This window comes from Labrus mixtus, chromosome 7 (assembly GCF_963584025.1).
Source record: "Labrus mixtus chromosome 7, fLabMix1.1, whole genome shotgun sequence".
In the NCBI taxonomy this organism is placed as follows: Eukaryota; Metazoa; Chordata; class Actinopteri; order Labriformes; family Labridae; genus Labrus; species Labrus mixtus.
In genome coordinates, this window is record NC_083618.1 from 27,712,675 (window position 1) to 27,738,856 (window position 26,182).

General features: G+C 42.1%; 2 protein-coding genes across 2 annotated transcripts in view; both read right to left on the reverse strand.

Annotated features, from left to right (window-relative positions):
* The window catches only part of phactr3b (phosphatase and actin regulator 3b), a 58,488-nt gene extending 42,959 nt beyond the window's left edge, over positions 1-15,529 (reverse strand). Inside the window, exon 1 of the mRNA XM_061041476.1 lies at positions 15,278-15,529. Within this exon, the coding sequence (XP_060897459.1) occupies positions 15,278-15,386 (109 nt within the window). The 5' untranslated portion in view covers positions 15,387-15,529. The remainder of the gene's footprint in view (positions 1-15,277) is intronic.
* Positions 15,530-16,405: 876 nt separating this feature from the next.
* On the reverse strand, positions 16,406-25,797 carry si:ch211-112f3.4 (EF-hand and coiled-coil domain-containing protein 1). Its single transcript, XM_061041479.1, has 9 exons — positions 25,014-25,797; positions 22,955-23,396; positions 22,726-22,860; positions 20,265-20,344; positions 19,704-19,845; positions 19,459-19,612; positions 19,135-19,254; positions 17,379-17,448; positions 16,406-17,294 (listed from the first exon to the last, which is right to left on the reverse strand). The coding sequence occupies exons 1-9, from the start codon at positions 25,594-25,596 to the stop codon at positions 17,125-17,127; spliced, it is 1,896 nt and encodes a 631-aa protein (XP_060897462.1). The 5' UTR covers positions 25,597-25,797; the 3' UTR covers positions 16,406-17,124.
* Positions 25,798-26,182: the final 385 nt, after the last annotated feature.

Sequence of the window (26,182 nt, forward strand, 5' to 3'; positions counted from 1 at the left end):
TCAAATCAGTGTTAAAAAGATATATATCCTCCACTGCAGGACTGGAGGATCAATAACAGCAACCACTAATGATCTATTAGCACGTACGTGTGTGTGTGTGAGTTTTACGTTTAGACCTGAAAAACTCTGAGCCGTTCTTTTCTAAGGGGGAAGCGGGGTCTTTTAAGTGTTCTGCAGTCACATGGGAGTTGACAGAAAATGGAGAAACATGCTCTGCATCAGCAGTAAAACAGCTCAAACCTGCAGTTGTTGAGTGTCCATTCGAACAATTCGCTGCAAAGCACTTTACAGATAATTGCAAACCTCAAAGCATGCGTTTTCTCAGTGATGGTTCAGAGAGTTCGTGTTCACAGTAACTGAATCATTAGATGACATAATGATGAAACATTAAGTCTTATTTCCTTTATAGATGCTTTATTATTATCTGACATACTAAGCGGAAGTTTAGTGAAGCTGAAGTCTCTCATTTGTGATCTAATCCGTTGTCATATTCAAAAATAAATTCTAGCTCAGATGTCAACATCTCTGTATTATTCATGTCTGTCATCATGCTGTGGGCATGTCATTTATTTCTGTGTGTTGTGCCTCAGGTCATGGTGCCAAACAACTGCATACATTAAAGGTCACATATTAGGTCCTCCTTTTCAAAAAGTTTAAATAAATCTAAGAGCTCCCCAAAACACATCTGTGAAGTGTCTTGTTCTAAATCCACTCTGATCCTGTATTCATCATGTCTATAAACCCCTCTATTTCAGCCCTGCTCAGAACAGGCTGTTTCTGTGTCTGTACCTTTAAATATGTAAATTAGCTGGATTCGACCACATGCTTCATTGCAAGGGCTTGGGTGCCTTGGGCTTCTTTCTCCATCTCCTATTGTGTACGGTGAGAAGGCAGACTCAGAGGGCAGAACAAACACCTAGCTGTGGGAGTGTCAGCCACCTGGGGGAGGGGCTACTGCCCTTTGTGATGTCACAAAGGGAAAATCTCCAAAACGGCCTGTTTGAGCACACATTTTCTGAAAAGTGGAGCATCCAAAAGACAGAGAGGATGGACTTTTCTCATAACTGGAGGGTTTGTAGACAGATAGGGGCGTATATTAGTGTTATAAAAACATGGTAAAGGGTATTTTGCAGAATATGTGACCTTTAAAAATCGAAAATAAACCCAATACACTCTGGGATGATTACACAAGAGGAAACCTTCACAAATGACTCACTAAAAAAACATCCTATTCCCAAAGCCCAAGAGAATAGTCAAATGCACTTTTGATTGCACATCCACACAAACAGCACCTCGAAGCTCCTGAGCTGTTTGTAATATAAGATAATACGCATGATGCATTCGTCAAAATGTTTGACCTTCTCTGTGCAAATCAGCCTCATTGTGGAAAAGGTCCAAGTAGCCAAACACATTGAGAATAAAAATTATGAGTGTATTGAGATAATTGGTAGTAACTGAAGAGCAGTGTTTATTTACTGTGTAAGGGATGTCGCCCCTAATCCACACACATACCCCGGGTCCAGTGGGGGAGGGCACGAGCCATCCGACGGAGCAAAACCTTGGCGCTGACGGACCGCGGCGTGCCCGGGCGTATGTGGATATTGGGGGTCCTGCTACACTCTTCAGTGCTGCAAATCAACATCAGGCTCACCTGAAAAGTTTTTTTTATTTGTAGCCACATTTTAGCTAAATGCACACCAAAAAATAAATGGTGCAGTCCCCGACTGTCTTTCTGATTTACTGCAGTTTGGAGCTCATTTCTTTCGCTGCTTATCTTTTATCTTTTATATCGTCTGCTTTATTCTATCTATATCTTTCCTCTTCTGTTTAATGACCCATGTGTCAGATTATGAATAATACATCATGAAACAAAAGCGTATGACGTTTGTCGTATCTTATGAAGAGACAAAGTCAAAGGAACCAAAAAGATGTCATTTGGAATAGGACAATAAAATGATAATATTTGCCCCAAAATACATCAGTCAAGTGTTTAACTGGTTCATGAAACGTAAAACTAAAACCCACAACGTTGTAGCCCAGGGTTGTCACATTTGCCTTGGAGCTACTCCATAAGCAGTAAGTAGGAGACTGCCTGTGCTAAATGAAGTGTTTGACCTTTAACTCCTAAACAGACATTACACTGTGACTGTGCTGCTCAGCTTTCAAAAAAACCCATAAATGATACGTTCATAAAACTCTGCCTCTGCACCACTCCAGCACAGTTCCCCTTCAATCTGCTGAATCATTCATCAGGTACGGCCCGGGCCTGTGCAGCCTGCGAGCCAATGCAGCATCACAATGACAGATAGAGGACTGTTAGCAGAGGGGAAGACACGGCCTCGACTCTTCAGTGTGTGTGCTGCAAACTAAACGCTTTCTGGGATTCCTCTGACGGGGATGTTTCAAGGTTGGGAGGAGGCCAGGTAGGACTTGGCACCGTCTATGTTTAGCAGAAGGGCACATTCATGGTGTGCTTTATCGTTCATTCATTACAGAATGTTAGAAATCAGGGCAAGTTATCACCACAGTTTGATTCAAGAGCGCACGTTTGTCCAAAGAAAATAACAATTAGTCCTTTCTCTCAAATGTGAAGATATTCACTTTACTATTTTTTTCCCTGATAAATGAATAAAGCAAAAGTGCATGACATAATCTGTTATTTCTGTTAGGCTACTATAGATTGTTTTAATCGAGGTGTTCACACATCCAACTATCTCGTGGAGTATGTGCGTAGGACATCAAACTATCACATCGAAACACTATGAACACTTCTCTTGCTTTGGCATCACAGACAGAAAGAAAAAAAAACACTACATTTCTGTTCCTTTGCAGGTTCAAAGGGACTGAAACATGATTTTTTTTCTTACAAATTTGTAATGCTGAGCGAGAGTGCAGTGCAAGTTACAATAAATGAAAGCATAAACTGATCAGACACCCAGCCCTTACCAAAAATGTAAGATATGACCTTTATTGAAGTGATAAAAAACCTTAAGACAAAATGTATTTCTGCTAACGAAATACAGATAAGAATTGCTTTAATTAATCACAGAAAGTACATGGGTATGTTTGAAAAACGTGGTTACTAGAGGTGCACTGATTGACCGGATGACAATCTCAGAAATCATTGTATGACAGACGATATATGTCCTCTGCATGGATGATCATTTCTCTGTAATCCAGGTGAAGCCAGCAGTAAGAAGTGTTGAGCCTTTGCTTTTACATCTGCAACGTTAGCGCGGCCATTTCCTGTTCCATAACATCCAGGAGTTCATCTGTTGAGTCTCACTTCAGCAGTAGATTCTATTATCGGATACAGCAGCTTCACTCGGGCTCGCTTCAGCGGAATGAGCCCGGAAAAGAAACCAATTTTCTTGCGGGCTAATTGCAATAAATGTGGATTAAGTTTTCTGAAACAACATCATGATGCAGATCTGTAAAGATCTGCAAGCTTTCTCAGGTCTGTCCTCGAGAGGAGAAGAAAATAACTTTGTTTTATTTTGTTTCTGTTTTTGTTTTCTGACGCGTTTCAGGAGGTCGGGAAATCTAAACTATCTGCGATGTTCAGCACTTTGGATCAACTGTGTTGTGTTTAAAGTGTCATATAAATAAAGTGGAGTTGAGTAAACTCTGATCAGATTTATGGCTGAAGTTGAAATGTCATAAATCATCGTTAGATTTCCGCTGATGGGAGCTGGTATGTCATCAGTGCAGACATTGTTCTGCCTCGTTTTGGCTGTTCATACGGGCTGTTTTTACTGGATAAAACAAAGACTAGTGGTGAAACGGATCACGCATGATACAGGATCAGTTCGGTTCACCCCCCACGGTTCAGTATATGACGTAGCCTACAATAAATACTACATCTAAAACCCTGTGCAGAGTCTCAGTAAAAAGAAGGCGGAGTGCCAAATATGAAGACATGACAGTCCTTTAAAATAGATTCTTGTGTTTTCTCGTTTTCCACACAGAAAAGAAGTTACATTGTATTTATTTATTTCCCGTAATATTCTAAGGTTACGTTGGGACACTTAGATGATCAAACCTCAGCTTGTGAGCGAGTGAGTTAGAGTCTGACCTGCCGTTAGAAGACTCACTTTGCAGGACACATTACAGATGTGCATTTTGATAATTAACAGATATTAAAGAAGATACAATCTCTTTGCAGACGCAGATACTGTTCATCGAGGCGGTGAGAAAGAGAGAGGCAGCTACTGGAGGCTTAATTAACCATGAGAATGACAGATGGTCCTGAAACCTGGTGCAGTTTTCAAGATTTGTTTTAATATACAATTAGCCTGATTAGCAGTCAGTGATTTATTATACACATACAATTGAATTTCCATTAAATCTTCTGTCAATTATAGTTCTTTAAATAATGAAATATGAAATGGCCAAAATTGGAATGGGCACACCAGACATTTTGAATCAGCCACTGTTCTATACGTAGGAGTATGAGGGCCACATTAAGGGGGAAATATCAGAGAAATGTAAGAGATTTTAGTTGTAAATTTACGAGAATAAAGTCGTATTTTAGTATTTTACTCTATAGCAGAAGATCAGCGGCTGCCTGTACTAAAATGAGGAGCGTGGAGCATCTTGGGAAGAAACATATTTCTCATTTCATTGTCTCTCTTTATAGTTTTTTTTGTACAGTTTATTTTTTCTTTGTTGTTACTACAATTTATTATTTTTTTCTCTCTTATGTTTATATTGGTATTCTATTTTTTTTACACTTTTACCTTGTTTGTAGAGCTGACTCAATGATGCACAAAAATGTACCTGTACACTGCCCTACCTGTTCAAATGACAATAAACATCTTAACTAATCTATAAGGTGGCCTTAATACGTATTTTGGGTCACTGACAGAAAACAAACTAAATGTCTTAAAGAGCCCATATTCTGCCCTTTTTTGGGGTTCGTATATTTAATATATGTACCTACTAAAGTATGTTCACAATAGCTAAAGTTATAAAAAAGTGTCTGTTTTCATGAACTGCCGCTCCATGCACCGGCTCGCTTCTGACTCTCTCTAAGGCTCTGAAGTGCCCACGCTCAGAGTCCCCACGTGGGCCAAGTCTGATCTGATTGGTCGGCCTGTCGGCTCTGTCGTAATTGGTCAGTCGCTCAGCACGGTTCTCGGAAATGTCCCGCCCCTTTTACCATATTGGGAATGCAGCCACTTTGGCTCCGAGGGGAGCAAAAACATTAGCACCTTAGCACTACTGTGCTACCGCAGGCCACGGCATATCGTGGGCGTGCTCCAGAAGTTAACGGGCGTGCAACATGAGCTGCTGGACTTGCCACAACGAGCCAATGGGCTTAGATCAGTGATCTCACACTGACAAGACGTCACACTGACATTTTTTTTTCAAGGGGGGCTAGAACCGAGCGTTACATGCAGCTAATGCTACAGCTAACAGGAGGACGTAGGAGAAGCCGTGTTTACGCGGACTTTGAATTTTTGCACATAGATGTGCCTAAACATGCACAGGACACTTGGAAAACACACTAAAGAGCATATAAAACCAGAAAAGGCATAATATGGGACCTTTAAGTCATGCTTAGCAGCACCTTCAGGTTGTTCTTGGGCACAGTGCTCTGAAATGCGAATGCAAACCAATGCAAACATGCTGTCAAGAAAATGCCGAGCTTAAAGTTGGACAATATAAAATGTTATCTATTAGAAAGCAGACTTTGGCTACAAAAAGAAATCACTTAGATAAACCTGCCCACCACAACATACTGCCTCATGACTGTTTGAATGTCTTACCCCACACAGTGTTTGTCTTTGTCTTTACAGCAAGTGAAGCCAAAGTCTGAAGGACAACATTTATTTGTAACTAGATAAATTGCCCGTCTGTGTGTTTTTTTTTTGCTGGGATTCTTGGCTCCCTCTAACCAGCCACACTTTTTAAATGCACGTATTTTGTAGGTTTTTCTGAATCATGCCAGAACAACAGCTCATTGCTGATTAGCAGCTTTTTTTTTTACTCTTTAGGGCCTGCATCCAGCATGCGGTTCCAGCAGACAGATTTTTGCAGCTGCTGCCCCCCCCCCCCCCCGCCCCTCCTCCACTTTCATTTACATTGCTGAGAGATTCAAGTCTGTCAGTGATCAGTCCCTCTATTCCTGCTCTGGGCTTAAGTGTTTGTTTTAATTACATCTGCCACAGAGGAAATCGTCTCTTTTGTGATTAAGCTCTCGCTAGACTCCTTCTATTCCCCGTCTCTTTCTCTAGGATGCAGTGTAGATTTATAAAATATATATATATATATCTTTCTGAAAATAACTCAGCATTTTGGTCCACAGCCGTTATTGTTGCCTTTCTGGTGCATCCAAATGCTCATATCACAGCTCTGTTTCCTTGTGTCTGGCCTTTCCTATGTTGAGAGGATCAGCTGGAAGCTCTGGTGTGTTCTCATGTGCAACATATTGCTCTTACTCGCTCTGAAAGGAATTAGGTCAGCACATGAAACATTCATAAAAGATGCATTATGTGTAAATGGCTGACAGCTTAAGTCAAGTCGTTCCCCCCAACATGCCTAGCACCAGTCACCGGGTAGATCTTTGCCTCTGCTACACACATAGTAAAAAAACACCTTTCTTTATATTAAAATAAACCATAATGGCATGTGAGCGTCTAAACCTCAGACATGTATCGTTACTGCAACAATTTTTAATGCATGTAAAACCCAAAAGGTAACACATGCAGAAGAGCATCCATGAAAAGTACCTGTCAACAACATGCAGTAAACAAAGCCCACAAGACGTTTATCTCTTAGGCTGTGGCTCCACAATTTAAGAACACGACTCAAAAATCAGAGCTGTTTAAATTTCTGTATGCGTGACATCCTTGTTGTCAAGAGATCCCTTGTTTAGTTGGGGGAGGGGAGACAGCATGGTGAGTGTGTGCCTGTTTGTATGTGGAGGGGAGGGGAGGGGGGGGTAGTACAGTAAACCATTTCTGTTTGTGCTGCTGTTGAATCAAGTCTGCACGTTGAGACGAGGACTAACCGTCTATGTGCGATAGTTTCTGCTTCTGTGTGCTCTGAAAGGGAAGCCCGACCTTTAAACAGAAGTAGTATTTATGAAATGTTATTATTAGTATCCCTTAATGTCAGACTTTCACTCTTATTTCATGCCGATGGTCAAATCAAACCAGAGCAAAAGACAAATGTAAATGCTTAAAAAAATAGATTAAAAAAATTCCTCATTTTTTGGACACTTTTACAGCAGTCAGTGGCTCGTTGGTAGAGGGGGTCGTCTCTCAACTGGAAGGTTCCTGTAGTCACATGTGGAAGTGACCTCGGGCAACCCCGTATTGCTCCCGTTGCTACGCCAGCTGCACGTAAATGTGTGTGAATTATGTATACGATTGGGCAGTTAACGTGGCAGCTTCATCACTGCCATCAGCGTGTGAATGAATGTGACGTGTGGTGTCTGAAGTGTTTTGTAGTCAGAAGAGTAGAAAAGTGCTGTCCAAGTCGATTTAACAGTCGATATGCAGCATGACTTCTAGTGAAAATTTATTTTGGGTAATCTGTACCATGCCCAAGCAAAATTTGACCCCCCAAAGTCCAGTTTGAAGTTTGAAGCCAGCAGGGTGCACTTCCTTGGCCCCCGAGGTGCGCTTCAGCATGATACGGTTGTTCATGCACGAGCATGGACATAACACATAATCGATCCCCGCCATGCATAATCGAGAAATCCAGGAGTGGTAGAGGGCTGTATGAGCTCCAAAAAACTCACAAAGATAGTAAAGATTCATTCATGTTCTCCATTTTAAGACCAGAAAAAAAAAACCACTGTGCTCCTATCATACAGTCTTTGGAAGCTATTTGACAGCTACAGGACATTTTAGTGATTTTCTTCTTTTATGTTACTGAAAGAAAAAGTGCACGAGTTGATGTTGTGAATCTTTGAAGAAACCTTCAATGTCAAAATAATAACTGTCCATTGTGTTTGCTTTTATCATATCTCCTGCATAACATACACTTTAGTGATGATCCGACCTCGAAGCGCTCAATAAAAAAGTGTAAATGTACCAAATGGATTTATGCAAATTCTAAATATTCTATTTCCTCACTTGGAGGAAAAAAAAGTCCTGGAGCGTCGTCGTCGTTCCGGTGTGCTCCGGCAGCACTACACTTTATGGTGATGATGTATGTACAAGAGATTATTACCGTGCTCAGACCTGGTTGTGCCTGGAGCGGTGTGAGTGCAGGCCAGCATGGGGGCCGGGGAGGGGGCGGGGACAATTGGCTTCAGCACGGTGGGGTTGAAACCGAGCCTAGTGTGAGTGCGCCCTGAAAGACTTCTTCTCCCTGTGGAACTTTTTTTATTCATACAACTACAAACAGTTACCATCTCCTCAGCTTAACTTTATAAGAAGTCAAAAAGAATGTATGCCCAAAGTCACATTTTAAAGTCTAAAATGCAAAGAAAAGCAACCTGTTCTGACACAGCCCAAATACTTTATTTTAGCATAAGTCCCACCTCTGATGAAGCAAATAGCTAATCACAGTTAAGGATATTGGGGTGGTATCAGGGATGGCCAATTGGATGTCAAAGGGGGCCCATGCCACCTCTGGCCACCCCTCTAAACAGCCCTATATGTACAGTGTGCAAGTCTTCTGAATAGTGAGGTTTTCTCCTCATTACATGGTTGATGTCATGCTTTTTGTCCTGCTTCTGTGCTGCTCCCTGAGGTCCCTGCAGTCGGGGACGTCACTGCCTGCTGCATAATGGCACGAGAGATGAGTTGGCATAAGAAACAGTAGGTGCTTTTTAAAAGGAGCCACTGTGTCTTGGCTGGCTAATAAAAAAAAAAGAATCAATGCTGCAGCAGCGATTCAAGGGTAAAACTCTATGATGAGACAACCTATTAGCATTTTCAGCAGAGTCACATTTTTCATTTATAGCCGGAGAGATTAGAGTCACGTCACTTCTCCAATGCTCCACAGTAATCATCAACATGCTGTCTGTGCTAAATCCTTTATCACCGCTTTCAGTTGTTCCAAAAAGACATGAGAACTAAAAAAAAAAAAAAAAAAACTCTGAGAAGTTGCATCAGCTCTAAAAATAGCCACAGAGAGAAATGGAGTAAGCAAAGTTTGCTTTTCTGAGTGTGTGTTTTTTTTTTTTTTTTTCATTTCTAACCTCCTTTGATTGAACTTCAAAGGTTTCAAAGCCTCTCCTAATGCTGACTGCAGAGTTTATGCACGTCTCTGAGATTTGGAATAAAGTGAATATTCATTCAAAGCTAATCTCACTAAAGTCTGATGCCAACTCGTCTCAAGCCGTGCAGCGTAGTTCTGAATAACGTTGAGCAAATGGCTGTGCATGAAAACTACACAGCACAACCTTGAGCACATGCTTGGTCCCAATTCTTTGTTAGAGGTCGGCTTGCTGCAGTGGTGGTCTCCTTATAACAGTGACAGCTTACCTTATACACATACAACATCTTACCAATGCTAGTAAGAGCCCTTTTTTCTGCAGTTTCTCCTACTTATTCACTGTCAGGTGCTCTTGACCCGGCTCAGCAGCATTTAAAGACCTCTTCTGCTGAACGAGCACAAAAGATGCTGTTGTACAATCCTCAGTTTTCAAATAAATCTGACAACAGACACCGCTTTTGTGCTGCGATTGTCATTTCTTAAATGTAGTAAAATATATACACTTATACTCACGCTATCTTCAAAATACGCGAGCACTATTTCAACGAGTAGAAGTAATTTAATCCCTTTTTACTCTTCAAATTAACTTCAGTGATGAATACCATTACCATAAATACCAAACTTGTCTTTATCACAACCTTAGTGTACATTTAATGTTAGCATTAACTTGGAACGGTTAACTCTCTAACTTGCGAATAAACGTTTATTGGAAACGTTTCAGTACTAGACCTTCATCAGGCAAAACAGGATATTACATTCCAAGACAAGAATACACTTTCAGTGAAGTCCAAGTGTAGATCTTCATTCATCTTCTTGGATCATTTATGACCCAACACAAGTTTGACCTTGTTCAGTTAGTTCAGTCAGGGTCTGGTCCCATTCTGTTACTACAAAGTCCCTGATCTGGTTTTATGTATAACAAGACGGTGGAAACAAGAAGAGCCCTGATCAGCGCTGATCCCGAGAGACAACCATAATCATGTGTGTATAATTTTGTCATGATGAGGCTGATTTAGGATCAGATCACAAGAGCAGACAGAAGGTGGAAACTGCTGACCAGAAGCTCCAGTGAGGTGAAAATGAAGAAATAGAAAAATGTGTCTAATAATTTGGTGAAACTTTCTTCTTTCTTGGTGTCCTTCATTCAATTGTCAGACAACAAAACAGTGTGAGCTTTGTGTATTCACAGCCGACTGTTTAGCTGCGTGCTGGGCACTTCCCAGCAGGTAAAAACACAACAATAACGTGTGAATGGAAGAGCAGCATTTCAGATTAATACAAGAGTGCCAGCTCAGTGAGATGATGGGAGCAAGGGAAGATAATCCTGCAGACGAACACTGTATGTGATGCTGTTTTCACCTGAACTGAGGTCACAACACTTCATGCCAGTCGATCTGATACACTAATGTATGAGCCCCAAAGAAAGTCAGCTCGTGTCCCCATGAATCTGTTTTTGCTTGTTGCACTAAAACAGCAGGTCAATATGTGCTGCCACGGTGGATCTAGTAGGATACATTCTGACACTTGAAGGAACTGCAAGGACTGATTTCAGGTAATTCATCACTTCATGATAGCAAACGACGTGGGGCGAGGAGAGAGGGTAACCTGAAACACAAGTTGCAAAACATTCAGTTTTACAATCACATAAAGTAAAGTGTGATATCTATTCTTATTCCAATATAAAAAAAACAGCATACAACAGATCATCTTTCAGCTGGCCTGCAGTCAGCATTGTTTCAAAGTGGTTCAGCCTATAACACAACCGTTATCACAAGTGATGTTAGGGGTTTGATTAGTAAATTAAAAGTTGTCACTCTCACTCACAGGCTCAGCAATTGGGCGGTTGTCTATGGAAGCGTGTTAGCTTTTGTCATGCAGAACGCTTTTAGTTACTGCTGGTTAATTTTTGTAATCCGTACAGAAACCCTGTCCTGTGGTGTCCCTCAGGGTTCTGTTCTGGTTGGTTAAACCAATTATTCGTGTTTAATCAATGTAGACCCGCAAAGCTGGTCAAACGGAGCTACAGCCATCTGCCATTAGCGGGATCTGATGCTCTAATGCTGTAGAGTTGGAGCGATGGATGTAAACCAGCACAGTGGACGGGTGACACCTTGTGACACTTGATCACATGCCAACCTAACCACATTCACCACAGACGTGGGGATGTTAATCTGCAAGGAGGACTGAAGGCTGGTAGCTACACTCCACAAACCAATTTGGCATATTTTACCCACGGAGTAACGTACATCGCAAAGTGTCCCACGTTTAAGCAGCTTAAAGTAGCCGTCAATTTTGTTTTTAAAGAATGTGCTGAACTTTTTCAAATAGCAGTTAAATTGGCAACGCGCAATATGGTTTTGGACAGTGTAGCTGTGTTTAATACATTTGCAATATGCAATTTTGTCTGTTTCCAAGTGTTTTCTTATCTTAGTCGACTAGTCTCAAATAAACTTAACATAGAATTGAATTGTTACTTAAGATCATCCCTAGTTATCACTGAAGCAGGGAGCGGCCAACAGAGTGAAGATGAGCTGCTCTACCCGACTCTGCCCTTCATTTCTATCATGATTCCTGTCAATTTTGATACTCCATTTGATTTTCATCATGTGTAATCTACTGTTTGCCCATGGATTACTATATACTGTATGCAGTGTTTCTACAAAAAGCAGAGTCCCTCCGCAGGAGTCTAGAATTGAAAAGTGCCATTTTGAGTTAAATTTGACGCAGATCAGATATATTCATGTAAGAATAACCTCAATTAGAAATGATTACAACTGGGGCTCTGGTAGCTAATTGATTGAGTCCTCCGGGCGGGCAGCCCAGGTTCGAATATGACCTGTGTCTCCTTTCCCACGTGTCATTCCCCACTCTCTCTCTCTCTCTCTCTCTCACTCGCTCTCTAAAAAAGGCATAAAAAGGCCAGAAATCAATCTAAAAAAAGAAAGAAAGGATTATAAATTCAGGATAACCTCAGGCCAAACCCAACAATAGAGTATATTGTGTATGGTCATTATTTTTTAATCAGTTATTGCGTGACGAAACTAATATGGATGCTTTCCCAATCACACCAGTCTTCACTGCCAGCAGACTGTTTAAAGTTGGAAGAATCAAGTTCTGTTTTGCAGGCACGCTACGTGTCACATTGCATCTGTGCCTGTTGAAAGCCATGAATATCCTGTTTTCCGGCGACTGCATATGCCACAATCTGAGTGGAGAGCGCGTTTCACCTTTGGGCTACGATGTTTTGGCTGCACTTACTGTTCTGCATCCTCTGCAACAGAGTGAAGTGATGTAACCTGTAACGTTGCTGAACAAAGCGGCTGCCTGTCACGACTCCAGATGGAAACAACCTACAGTCAAGTCCTTCATGGGGAGATTTTCATTCAGATTAGTGTTTTGTTCCCGTTGGCGCGAAAATGCCTTCGGGCGAGAAGTTCTTCTTGGCCTTGTATTGAGGTGAAATCAGAATTCATGAGGATCTGATTTGAAAGCATCTACTCAGCGTTAATAGGAAGGGGTTTTTCTGTTTGTTTGTCTTTTCGATCATATGCTGTAGAGTGAATACTTTATCTTCTCCCTACATCTTCATACTGAAGAATACGACGTATCTTTATTAAGAACAGCCTATACTGGGCAGCTGATGCACTGTGACACCGCCCAGCTGGGTGCCGTGATAATACCATCATCACAGATCTGTAGCGCTCTTTTTTTTATTCCCTTTAATGGGGGATAATTCGTCAAGTGCCAGGATCAAAGCTGCAGTGGTGGTGCCATGGCTATGAAAGGGTTAGCGCCGAGCAGGCCTGGGTGTGGAGGGGTTGAGGAGAGCAGTGGGGGGGGGGGGTGCTGCTGCTTGACGCTGCAACGGGAAAACATCAGCTTTTGGAAATCAAATCTGCCACAGCACTTCAGAGGAAACCAGGTGTGTTTGAACCTGAAGCTCATGATGGGGAAAAATGAAGGGCACATCCCAGGACAATCGTCATACAGTTGCACATAACACCAACGCTGTTACGTAACCATAACAACCGCACAACGTGACGAGCGCTGGATTGGAAAGCGGGAGGGCACGAGCACAACAGCGTTCTCCGTTGGAAAGAGAACGTGAAGATCCCTTCTCTGCGGTTGTTGCAGCGGCCCTCGCGTCTAAAGATAGCTGGCCCCACGTGAAACGGTCTGATGTTCAAACAGACTGTAATATCACACACGAGAGAAAAATGAAAGTGTAGTGGAGTATGCGTGCCGTAATGTGAAGCCAAGAATCCTGCCTCATATATTATGTTGCAACCCCCACACACACACACACATCAGACTACTACTGAGTAACTGAACCCCTTATTTGATCAGATATAACAGCTGCATAGAACCAAAATCCCCTGTTAAAGTCATCTGTTTCCCTGCTGTCAGTCTCTCATAAAACCAGTTGAGTCTTCAGTATGTGGGCGATGATGGCTGGCAAAGAGCCACAGTGTGGGCCTGCAAGTTGAAATCAGTGATTTTATAAGGTTTCAAATTGATCCGTCCATCCATCGCTCGACACTTTTCAAAACAGCCGATCTTAAGTCAGCTCGGGAAGCTGTCGAGCAACAGTTATGTCCTGGCCCCGGCGGATTCCCCAGAGGACATATAGAATCTATCTCACAAATAAAACACGATTCACTGTCTAAGTGGCATTTCACTTTGAATGGCTTTGCTGCTGTACATCACTGAGTGCAATGGGAGGGGGGAGGGGGGGGGGGAGGGGGGGGGGGACGACCAGTAAGTGAAGCAGATAAACCACCATGTCGACTCAGTTGGAGAGCCAAGCGCTGCCTTCTGCCATTTGGGTTACCATGGAAACAGCCAGCAACACAACCAGCACTCCCATCAGCCTCAACTCAAACATACTGCAGTCCATGTGGGATGCCAAGTTTTACATTCTACCTTCCCATCAGAGGCATCACGCCCATTACATTTTTTAACATCTGGAAGTCATTATCCTAACGTTAGTGTAATTATTCTTATTATCATTCTGATGTGAAATCCGTGCTGCAGGGGAAAGTCATTTGTATCTTTAAGGAGTGATAAATAAATGGTTAGAGCATCCGTGCCCTTTTCAAACTTGTTAAAATGGAAAAAAGCACAGGTTAAAACACACTTGATTGTATTGTTGGTGTATAAATCATTGCTTGTGCTTTGCAGCGTAATTGGCTGGTGTAGGCCTGCACTAGGTTAAGTGGCTTGACTTCCTTCACTCAAGTTGTCTTGCTTCTTCTTGTAAGCCCTGACCTGTCCTAGTGGAGTCCTGCAGACAGATATCAAGGTAAGTGTTAAAAGCCTGTGCTTGGCTATTATTACTCCCCCTCTCTTACTCTAGTAATAGCAATGTGTGAAGGTGTGCTGACAGGTTATATAGGCCACAGAGGTTATGCTACATCCAACAAGAAGGCGAAGCAAAATATGTTAGGCCCACTACTGAACGAATCTGTTGAGCTTTTGTTGGCCAATGGAGCAGATTCCCATGTCTCCAAAGCTTCTATTAAAGCCTTTTTCTTTCCATGTCAGTCACATGCAGCAGTGTCTGTGATAAGGCAGGCAGTGGGTTGGGATGACAAGTGGTAATATAGACAACGGTTCCTCGTGGGCATATAGGCCTCAAACTAACCAAAATCAACCAGTCAATGCATCCTATTACTGTCAAGAAATGAATGTAGGACAACCGCCAAAAGGATTCTGACGAAGACAAGACACCAGTTGTGCCAACATCTCATGCTGCTGCTGCTGCTGCTGCTGCTGCATGACACAGATGTTGGCTACCTGATGTTGTTGTGAAGGACATTATGGGGAGCAATTTCATATGAGAGGCCTGCAGCACAGCTCAGTATTTTGGGAACATGTAGGGATAGTAGGAGGCTATATGACGCACGTCTACAGAACGACCTGCGTTTATTACATCCAGATTCAGATGATGATGACCGCGGATGAGATGGGGCTGCAGGCGAACCCCGACATCGCGACGTGGTGTTCCCCTTTTGAAACCACCAGCTCAAAGCAAAAAAAAAAAAACAGTTCCAAACAGGTAGAGATGTCCAGCTTGCGTTAAGGCCCCCCCTCCTCTTACCTGCTCTGTGCGCTTCACCCAAGCGGACCTCGGTGATGCTGCTCGGGTCACTCTGAGATCTCCCCCGCTGCAGCACGCAATCCTCATCCAGCCCGTCCGATGATGCCATTGTGAGCGGAAAAAAGCACAATGCGAGGCTGAGAGAGAGGTAGTCTCCGTCAGCCAGCCAAGGTCACCGGCATCAAGTGGTGGAGAAGATGTAATGTGGCTGGACCGCTGCAGCTGCAGCTCCTGGACCCCAATAAGCAGTGCTGGGGAAATCCATTACGCGCGCAGCATCATGCCACCTTCAAGTGCTGCTCGTAAACCCCATTTTTCAAGGGCTTGATTCGTCCTCACAGTTTGTATTAGGCTACTTAAAAAAAAGACACATACTAGGGTTACATCTTTTATCACTCTGCTGTTCTTCAGGCAAATTGTAAACATGCAGGAGGATTCTACGAAATCAGTCTCTGAACTGGATTTGATAGAAAAATAGGCTTAATCAAATATTAAAAGTCCTAGTCATTTTGATGTGCACACACTGCTGATTCGGTTGACTACATCTTAAATATGAAGCCTAACAGGTGACTACAAGCCTAATGAATTTGCTGTTCATTAACCACATGATTGATCGCTCATACCACAGGGCAACTCAAAAATCCAATTATTCCCGCGTCCCTTTAAAGCGGCGCTGGATTCACGTCCGTTCGGGATTGGTAGAAAATGGGGACTTTCTTAATGACCTTTTCCCACCGGACTAGGTCTTCTTCAGGATGTATTGTGTAAGGTATGCAGGCCCACAATCTGAGATGACGTCACGTTTTCAGGACTGTAGAAGGGCGAGAAGCAACAGCAGAGAGAGAAACCAGGCTAATCATTTTATTACAGGACCTACTGAAGGTCAAGGGCCACATATAACCTACAAAACAAATATATTCAAATACTCAAGGTCATTATTTCACTTCATCTCACACACATTTAAGATGTTCTCATTTAGCATATTAGAAAAAGAATGTCAGAAATCTCAGTTTCAGGTGGGTTTTAATATAATATAATAACAGGCCCGCTCACTGAAATGTCTGGGCCCCTTAAAGGCCCTGTGAATGGGCCCTTCCAGATATGATTTAAATCAACATATGCAAATTCAGTCACTAGGATACTGTTAGCACTAGCCTCCTAGCTAACATTAGTTCCCTATGCCTGGTTCCCAACAGCCTTTTGGAGCAGACCGAAACAAGTTTGTTCAAATCAAATATTGTTGGGGTCAAAAGTCGGCGCCAGCTCCCTCCTTTTCTTCTTCTCTCTTTTCTGGCATCCTTCCTACTTCTGGATACTGGTTGTGACATTACTGGCCTTACAGTGAAGTTCAGTGGGCACATTTACGTCGGTAACATTACCACAAAAAAAGGCTCGTATCATTTGTAGAAGAGGGGGTTTACATTTTGAAACAGGTGACGTTTTACTGAAGCAACAATAGATCAAATGTGTTGCTTTTAGGGGTAAAGGTGAGCATTTAGGAGTGAACTAAAATGTGTCCATTGTTGCTTTAAATTAGGATGGACCATGTTTTTTTCTGTGCTAAAGTCAGTCGTCCCTTTATCTAAGATTCTGTGTGAGAAGGATGCAAAATGATGTAATCAGAGCTTTCTTTGTCAACTCTTAGACAGTGAGCACTTTGGATTTTAAAAACCTTTAATGGTTAAATTTAAATAGATAGTACATTCACAAAAGATTGAATCAAGGATATAAAATTAATATTTAAATAGATAGAACTGTTTTAAAAATCTGGGATATACATAGGCTACTTATAAAACGTGTGGGTGCAAATAAGACAAAGATTAAATACAGGAAAGACAGAAGGTGATTTAACAGGAGATGAGTAGAGAGTTAACGCTGCTGCTTTGACACCCTGAAGACGAAACCAGCAGTTTCTCTCTGCTCTCTCCCGCTTCGGAGTCTGATCCATTTCCGAAGAGATCCCTGGACGACAGGCGCACACAGAGGGCATCGGCTACCTGCAAGATCTGAGAGGGACCTGCAGGTGGAGAAAAAAAAAAGTTTAAGCAACAAGCAACACTTCAACATGAACACAACTAGAAGATGTGAATCAGACGTATACCCTCTCGACTCCTGCTGCAGACATCCAGAGTGTCCATCACGATCTTCCCCAGGGCTCTGCGGGACACGTTCTGGAAAGGAAGCAATAAACGGATGATTTTCATGCACATAACGACAGACACTGCAATGATGAGCACAAAAACAAAACCAAAAGCAAACAAACACAACCGACAAAGTTAAACGTATAGAGCACACATAACATGTCGGACAATGTCAGGCCTTAATCTTCATGAATGTATCATTAAGAGAGAATGGCCCTGATGTTATCTACACAAACATCCATTATATCCACTTACATAAACTACTCTTTACTGTGATTTGTTATACATGCATGCCTCGCCGCAAATTTGATCATCTCTGGACGTATCTGGAGCTCAGGGGTTCATCACTCTTTTTAAATCCCTCACTCGTCACTGTTTGTTTTATGCATCTGTTGGATGGACTTCTTTGACCCTACACAGACTGAAACACTGACATATTCTAATCTTAGGTCTATTTTAGGTCTATTTCCTTCATACCTTCTGACCTCCATCAGTCAGAAGAGAACAGGGACTTGTAATCTTGTATACCAGGACCTTTTCATACTGCAAACTGTCTGTTTGCTGCTCCCTCTGCTTGGAACGACTTACGCAAAGAGCTGAGACTTTACTTATTTTTACTTTTGTTTTTATTAATATTATTGTTGTTTTTTTTTGATCCACTTGTTTCTATTTCTTTTTCTGCTCTTACCTTCTTAGTGCTGTTCTCTTTTGATTTACTTTTATCTCTTTTAGTTTCTTACATCTTTTTAAATCTTTGGTTCCTCTTGGTCTCAGCTCGTGTTGTTGGGTTCTTATGATGGTTCTTGTGATGGTCGGGTTCTATATGTCTGTTGGGTATCGTGCACTTTGGGTTCTTTTCTGTTGAATTGTATTTAATTATTTTTAGTATTTTGCATTTGTTTGTTCTTGCTGTTGTTTATGTTCTTCTGTGTTTGGTTTAGTTTGTCAAATCACTTTGTAAACCTGTGTTTTTAAAAGGTGCTATATAAATAAAGTTATTATTATTACTATTATTATAAACTAGCTGCTCTTGTTGGATGCTTTTTTTATAATACAATTTTTGGTCATATTTGCCTTTAGTAATTAAGATATCTAAAGAGAGACAGGGAATGTTGGGAGGAGAAAGGGCCGAGGTCAGATTCGAACCCACGGGCCGTTGCAGTGAAGGGCTTTACTTATACCCGACATATGGACGCGCAACATAACCGCTAAGCTACCTGCAGCCCATTGTTGAATTATTGTAAGAGGATGTTTAATGATTTGGAGGTGGACACATCTGGCAGTAGATGTTCTCCTTGATCTGTTTGAGGGTGATCTTGACAAACATTTGCTCTTTAAATGTGTTTTTTTGTGTGTCTAATAATGCATATATATATATATATATATATATATACATATGTTTGTAAATTGTGCTGCTGCCTGTCTCGGCCAGGACACTCTTGGAAAATACATTTTTAATTTCAACAAGTTTCTAAAAGGTAAAAAAAATGTAAAGTAGCATTAAGAAAGAATACAACATAATAGATATAAGTTCATATCCCTCAGTTGTTTGAGTAATAATGCAGATTGTGTCTCCCTGCAAGACTAATCCATAACCTGTGGAATGTCACAAAGCATGTCTGGGAGAAGATTGAACACTAGATGGCACTGACGAGTTGTAAGTGTGTGTGTGTGAGTGTGTGAGGTGCATGGTGAGAGAGTTTGTTTTTGGTGAACCTTGTTGCGTAGCTGCAGCAGCACTGTGAGAGCATCTGTGAGTTTATCCTCTAGTAAAGACAGACGTGTCTTTTCTTTCTCCTCCTCCAGCCTGGTCTCCTCCACCTCTTCTTCAGGCTTCTGGAAAAACAAGAGGAGAAACAAATGAATGCAAAAAGCTGTCAAATAAGTTTATTTCAATCTGATGAGACAACAAGAGAAAGTTTCTTAAGCTGTGTTTGAATGTGCTTAGAAATAAAATTCAATGTGTTTCTCTGGATTCAATTTTGATTCATCTGACTGAAGTGAATCACAGACGTATCCAAGTCCATCTCTTTCTCTCACCTTGTCTTTTTCAAAACATCTGCCCCCTTCTGGCTGCTCTTGGATTTGTCCCTTCCAGTCGCAGCGCCCCCTGCTGTCCTTCAAAGTGCTTAGGTGTCTATCATGAAGGTGAGTTTGGGAGGATCGCGGGTGGACCAGATTGTTCTTGTGACATCTAGAGGAATAACAAAAAGGTCTCTCATCAGTTTTTTGGGGTTAAAACATCTAAACAAGTTGGTGTCTGCAGGTGCACGATGTCGACTAACCCTTTGGCACAGTCGTGCTGTCGGCTGATGTTCTTCTTCGTCTCTTTCAGGATGCACTCTCCTTCCTCCCTCGTTCCTCCGTCCTCCTCCTCTTCATCCGAGGCCGCCTTCCCCTCCACCGCTCTCTGCAGACACTCTGAATCTGCAAACAGGACAAGGGGTTACAATACTTGCTCAATGACACTTCAGCGTTTTATGTGAAAAAATAGTGTTACATTATAACACTCTTGCAGAGACTTGGTAAATAAATGATCTTATGTGGGAGGAGAAATGACAAGATTACAAATGTCCACATTCCATTTAGGGGCGCTAGCTCCAGGGTTCTGGTATATTTAATGAGTGTCATCTTTACTTTCTGTTATGACGCATCAAATGTCTTCTATGAAAAAAGTTTATTGCAGAAATTTGTATATATCAGTATACCCTGAAAAATATGCAAAATGGTTCTTTATTCTTTATTCATTAGAAGTTGCTGTTAAAGTGAAGTTAAGACAGAACAAGCGTCTGATTCCTGATGCTCAGAGCAAATCATTCTGTTCTTCCACTCCAGAGAAGACTCACCAGTCTTGCCACAGGTGTCCTCTGCTCCGACTGGGTGAATTTGTTGATCGGCGGGGTAAGAGATGCAGGTGCAGCAGGACCTAAGGGTGGTAGAGGTACACAAATATAAACTTAAAATACATTGCCTATCTGGACAGAAGCTCCTTTATTTGTGCATTTGTTTGAGTTTGTTTGAAGCTGCTATATCTTTCTTTTCTCCACCTGGAACTGTCTAATAAAAAAAAGACTACTTCAATTTAAGTAACACATCCAAGCTGCATTCTTAGTGACGGCTGCAGCACAGATACACTCTGTGGCACAGGAGATAACAGCAAGTTAAAGCCAAGATCAGCAAACAATACATGAACATGTCGTGTCCTATCACGAACTGCAAGGCGTTGGCGTTGGAACGTGACAATGTAAGACAGGTCAAAGGAGACTCCTTGGAAAATGAATGTCAATGACCCGACTACCTGATGCATCATAGGGCATGTTGAGAGAAGTGGACTAGATTCTGACTTGTCAGTATTTCTATCAGAGTTGCGATCAGCCGTCTTATGTTGTCTGATCCAAACGCTTAAAATGACGTCCCTGACTAGACTTTGAAGGTCAGAGTGAGACATATCAGGTGTGTCTCTTCAAAGTAAAGGCGTCTTCAGTATGTTTCTTTTGTTGTGTTATTGTCCTTTATCTGATCTGAAACCACACATGACTTTTATAAACTCCATCATTTCTTTGATGAGTCATGTTGGGGCTTTATGTGGAAAGCATTCAATTCAGCAGGTGATTTTTTTTTGGCTAACTTAAAGTAAACATTTGACTTTGTGCACAACCAGCAGGCGCAGACCAGTTTTAGTATTAGGTCGTGCTTTTGTCCAGCTAATGAATGTGATCCAAACATGTTCCTCCTTTTCATCTCTGACTCCTGCAGATATCTTTCCCTTCAGCTGCTAACTGCTCCATTACGTCATCAGAAAGTCTCTGACTGTGTGTGTGTCTTCTTTTGCTTTGTAGGCAGAGTACATAAATGTATAAATATGGACAGTGAGACTTCGCCCATAGTTTTCAGGACTACCATTCTGAGGCCAAGAGTTTAAAATTTGTGTGTTGACAAAACACAATCTCTCCTGACAATCACAGGTAGCCAAGCTTGAAGCTTCGCCGTCTTTGTTTTATATATGATTGTAAATGGGACCATGATTCACGAGGTAACATTAAGCAGAGTCGAAGACTAGAAACTATCGATTGAGACCACCCAGTGAGCACCAGCCAGGATTTCAACTTTGATCTTTGCTTGAAAAGAGATGTGAATAAGGTCTGAACATCTAAGACCTGATGTCAACAGTTTTCAACCTGCTCACACACAGTTAGAACATCAATGTGTCAGAAACACAGTTTGATATATCATTTTGATAACTTGTTCATTTTGGCATCGAAGCAGTGAGGAAAATAAATATTGTAGAGACATTCGTCCAAAATTATTCGGTGTGAAATCCCACCTACTGAACATAAAGACATAATCTCAATCAATTTTTTTCCCACAGAAATATAAATGTGGCGCTTTAAGGGCCGTGAGTTGTAAACAAGAAAATTCAGCGACATCGTAAAATGAGGACAAGTTCAAAACATCCTTCAAATATGAAATATGAAAAATGACAGTGTATTGATGTGTGACGATGAATCTTGTGATAGTGTCACATTTCTTGATAAAATCTTAACATAGACGTTTAATTAACGTCTTCAAATAGCGGTTTGAAAAAACGTTCACTTCTGACACATTTTTAAATGTCTTTTTAACTCATTTGGTAATATATATCAAAGAAGTGGGGTGATTTTTCTGAGCAGGTTCCATTCAATTGGAAGTTCTTTTGCCCCCTCCTGGCCATTAAAATACTGCAGATTTATGTCGCTTTAACCTTGTTTTCACTTTTAAAAAGAGGCTTCTTACATTTCTTAAACATGGTTCATGGTTTTTAGAGCTTAAGACAAAATAAGGTTGATGAGCTTGACCAAAAAAAAGTTAAGTTGTTGTTAAGTTGTCGGCAGTAAAACTAAAAAAAAAACAAGTTCTAAGATGCTTTAACATTTTGTTTGGATCGGGGTTTTTTAATGAGTGACGCCTTTTACATTAACTTGCTTATTCAAAACTATATCAAATGTTTGTAAGACAGACGTCAGAGCAGATTTATACAAGCCTCTGATGCATTGTGGGTACAATGAAAAGAACTTGTCTTTGTGGGGGGGTTGGGGGGAAAGAGTCTTTGTTTGCCGTTAATACAGTGGTGTTTGCTGGAATGTTACCCAGTCTACTTTTCCCAACACTCAGACAGAGTGTAAACTCATGGGGTAACTTAATCTCTCGGCTTTAGTGCATTGAATTTCAAATGAGTGGAGCTCAGAGGCAAATGATGTGTAAACGGATGCACCAACAACGCCCATGCACTTTCCTCTGTTCTCTCCGGACCACACACAGTGCTCGTACCTGTACTGGTGTAGCTCAGTCTCCAGCTGGCTGATCCTGGACTGGAGCTGCGGCACAGACTGAGCCTGCTCCTGGATCATTCGAACCCTCTCAAGCCCCAAGCTCAGAGCCTCCCTGGCCTCCTCCGCCCGCCTCCTGATGGACAACATCCAACATCGTTAAAACCATTCATGCACTTCCTGTATATTTCCTCCAATCAAAATCCTCCAAAATGACTTTTTTTCCCAACCTGATGTGAGTGTTCTCTTTTCTCAGCGCTGACTCCACCCCCTGAAGTTTACGGACTTCCTGGTACGCCCACCGCAGCTCCTCTTCCAGACGCTCGTTAAATTTGATGGCCTCCTCCAGCTGCCCGTCGCGCGCGGAGCGGATGAGCCTCAGCTCCCTCAGAAGGGGGTCCCTGATGTCACGTCTCCTGCCCAACCTACTTGTCCCGTCTACTCTAGAAACGCTGCCCTGTCCTCTAATTCTGTGCGTCGGTACCAGTTTGCCTTCTTTAAGGGTGATGGAGCTTGTAGGAGGTGAAACTGTGGATTTGAGCCTGGATGGAGACGGAGGCGTGCGGCCCCTCTCCCGTCTCCGTGCTACCTCCAGGGCCAGGCAGCGTGCGTCGCTTCCCTGCAGCGCTGAGCGGAGGTCCTCCACCAGCTCCCTCAGAGCTGCGACCTCATCTGGAGAAGAAGAGGGGGAAACGAGAGAAGAGAGAAAAATGCTTAAACTTGGGGTGAAACTGAATCACTTCTTATTAATGGGTATTTTTTCCTCTGCTTTAAATATTTATCCATCTACAACAACACTGGGACTGTGGCTCAGAGGCCAAGCGGGTCGATTGATCACCAGTCTGTGCTTGCAGTAAACATTTCAAATTGTGTTTGTGTACCAAAATCCCTCCCAGAGGCTTAGCCACCAATATAGATAAGAGAAGTCAATTCAAGCCAATTTGCCATTTAACAGTATTTAAAAATCAAATACATGCTCTATCCTCCCAAGTTGATATCCTCGCTTCACACCGATCATTGCAGTTTATATACAAATGTATGTGAGTATGTTTTATACTTTTTTAAAATACTGATTCTGTAAAACTGTTGTATACATCTACCCAGGTAAAGGTTCAAAACACTCACACTTATTTTGGTACTTCCATCCAAGCTCATTTATATTTGAGAATAATTTTATTGAAGAGGTAAATATAACATGTGATGAGGTGAGGATTCAATTTGATATAAGTGTTCAGGTGGAAAATGGATATGGTAGTTAAGATTATATCTCCATATCTACCATCAACAACAGCTTACACACCAACATCAGTGCTTATCCTATTATATAATATGATATAATGTGTGGTGAGTGCAAGCCAAAGAGTAAAGGCCTGTGTTTACTCAAGTACTTCAGCTACAGGCAAATATTGCTTTGAACTAAAAAACCTATAACCCGAACCTGAATCCAAAGATAGCCTGTTAAAGATCAAAAAAGCCTTTTTGGTCTCAATGTCAAACATAGACGACATGTTGAGCGAGTACCTGCTCTGAGCTGGTTACTTAAAGCTCCTGTGAGAAGTTTTTAGCTTGTGACGAAACAGACTGAAAGTAATACTGACCATTAAAAAGCAAACGAGACCAATCACAGACAAGATTGTTCATTTCGTTAAGTTCTTTTTTAAAAACGGTAACTGCTACCACAGGGTGGGTGTCAGATAACTGAGTAAAGGATGTTACAAAAACTTTTTTTAACGTTTTCCACAAATATTCACAGTGAAGGACAAAAGACTGTTCACAAAACAGGAGGACGCTTTTCATCAGAAAACACAACTTGCACATTTAAAGGACAAGATCAGCAAAGAGATATGTACAGGGGGCATCACAATCGACTCAAACTAAAAGTTCCCCACAGGAGCTTTAAGGGGGACTTTACAATCTTGATTCATCTATTTGTATTTATGATGTTTTATGGGAGTTTTGCTTGAATAAACTCTGACTCTTGGGGAATAAGAGAATGGGAACAGGTAGATCTGGACATAAAAGAAGCTGAGAACAATCAGATAAAAATCACTTTTAAATAATGGAAGTGGGGAAGGCTGCATGTTGCTTTTTCTGTTACTCGAAGTCAATAAATATTAAATTGGGATGTACAATTTATGGGTTAATTTTGGATAGTTGAAAGGTACAAACAAACTTACTTGGAATAGTCCCCTTAAAGCCTACAGCTTAAAGAGGTGCAACAATAATGAAGTAGGGCTATGCTCTGCCACAGTGAGAATCTAAATCAAACGTATCATCCTGGAACTTTACCTGACTCGCGCTCCTCTGCGGTTCTACCTTTGGTTGATTTCTTAGAGGCTCCGTTCTGGTCCCCTGTCAGATCAAAGCTTACGCATTTTCTCCGTCTTGAACGAGGCCACCGGACCCGGATCTGTGTCTCCACCAGCTCCGTGGCTTCGGTAACAGGCAGGCGCCAGGCGCACTCCCCGGTGCCTGTTCGCGAGCTGCGCACACGGAAATATCCACAGAGCCGCGAGTGGAAGTCTTTGAAGGACAGGTGGCAGGGCAGCCCGGAACACACGTCCCTGAACTCTTCATCTTCCTCACCTTTTTGTCCCTCTCCGGCTCCGTCTTTAATTGTCCTCTTTCCTTTCTCGACCCGGTTGAGTCCCAGCACGGTGCACAGCTCAGTGAAATCCTCTGCGGACACTGTGTCGTCCCGGTTGGGGTAGGCCAGGTGGTGAAAGACCTCCTGCAGGTATTGGTCTACTCCAGTTGCCAGTACCACGATCTCGTTGTCCACGCAGGGATCAGGGCAGTGGTGATGAGCCAGGGCGCTCCGGAGCCACTCGCTTTTACGCGCCGCTCGTGGTGAGGGCTGGACGCGAGGCATGGTCAATGCGATGTGCTCCAAGACTGCACAGAAACTAGACTTTGCCTCTGGATCGTATTTGAAATCTGACTACTGCGATAAGCACCGGATACAATTTCAAACCGGAATTCAGTTGTCACACATCCCGGTGTGGTTTTCATCTGCGTAATTCCTCTCCTGTAGTGCGTTCCTGGCGCGTCAAGTCAAGATCTGATCCCCTCGGGTGAGAAAAAAGTCCCACCGCACCGACTCCACCCTTTTATGTGCACACTCTGACCACATGTGTATGTATGTGTGTGTGTGTGTGTGTGTGTGTGTGTGTGTGTGTGTGTGCATGACTGTACCAGCGTTTTTCATTTCACCTCATAGTCACACAGAGACAGAGACCGGGTTTTATTATTATCTATTAAAACAATTGTTGTCAAAACAGTTCATATTTATTCACTTAGCTGATTCAGTGTGGTAAAATATCAGATGTAGGTGTGATGGCGTGATGTCAAATGAGTTTGTAAGTGCTTCAGGTGAACTTTGAGACACCTGTCATCCAATAACAAAAAGAAACCACAACAATCCAGAGTGAGTCACGGTGGGTTTCAGTTTACCCCTT

What these genes read in the sequence shown, in the direction of transcription:
- si:ch211-112f3.4 (XM_061041479.1), bottom strand. Translation starts at nt 25,596, where the DNA reads ATGCCTCGCGTCCAGCCCTCACCACGAGCGGCGCGTAAAAGCGAGTGG. An exon ending in CAGCACGACTGTGCCAAAGG is followed by an intron (nt 19,613 to 19,703) that starts GTTAGTCGACAT and finishes TTATTCCTCTAG; the next exon opens with ATGTCACAAGAACAATCTGG. An exon ending in TGCTGCAGCTACGCAACAAG is followed by an intron (nt 17,449 to 19,134) that starts GTTCACCAAAAA and finishes CTTCCTTTCCAG; the next exon opens with AACGTGTCCCGCAGAGCCCT.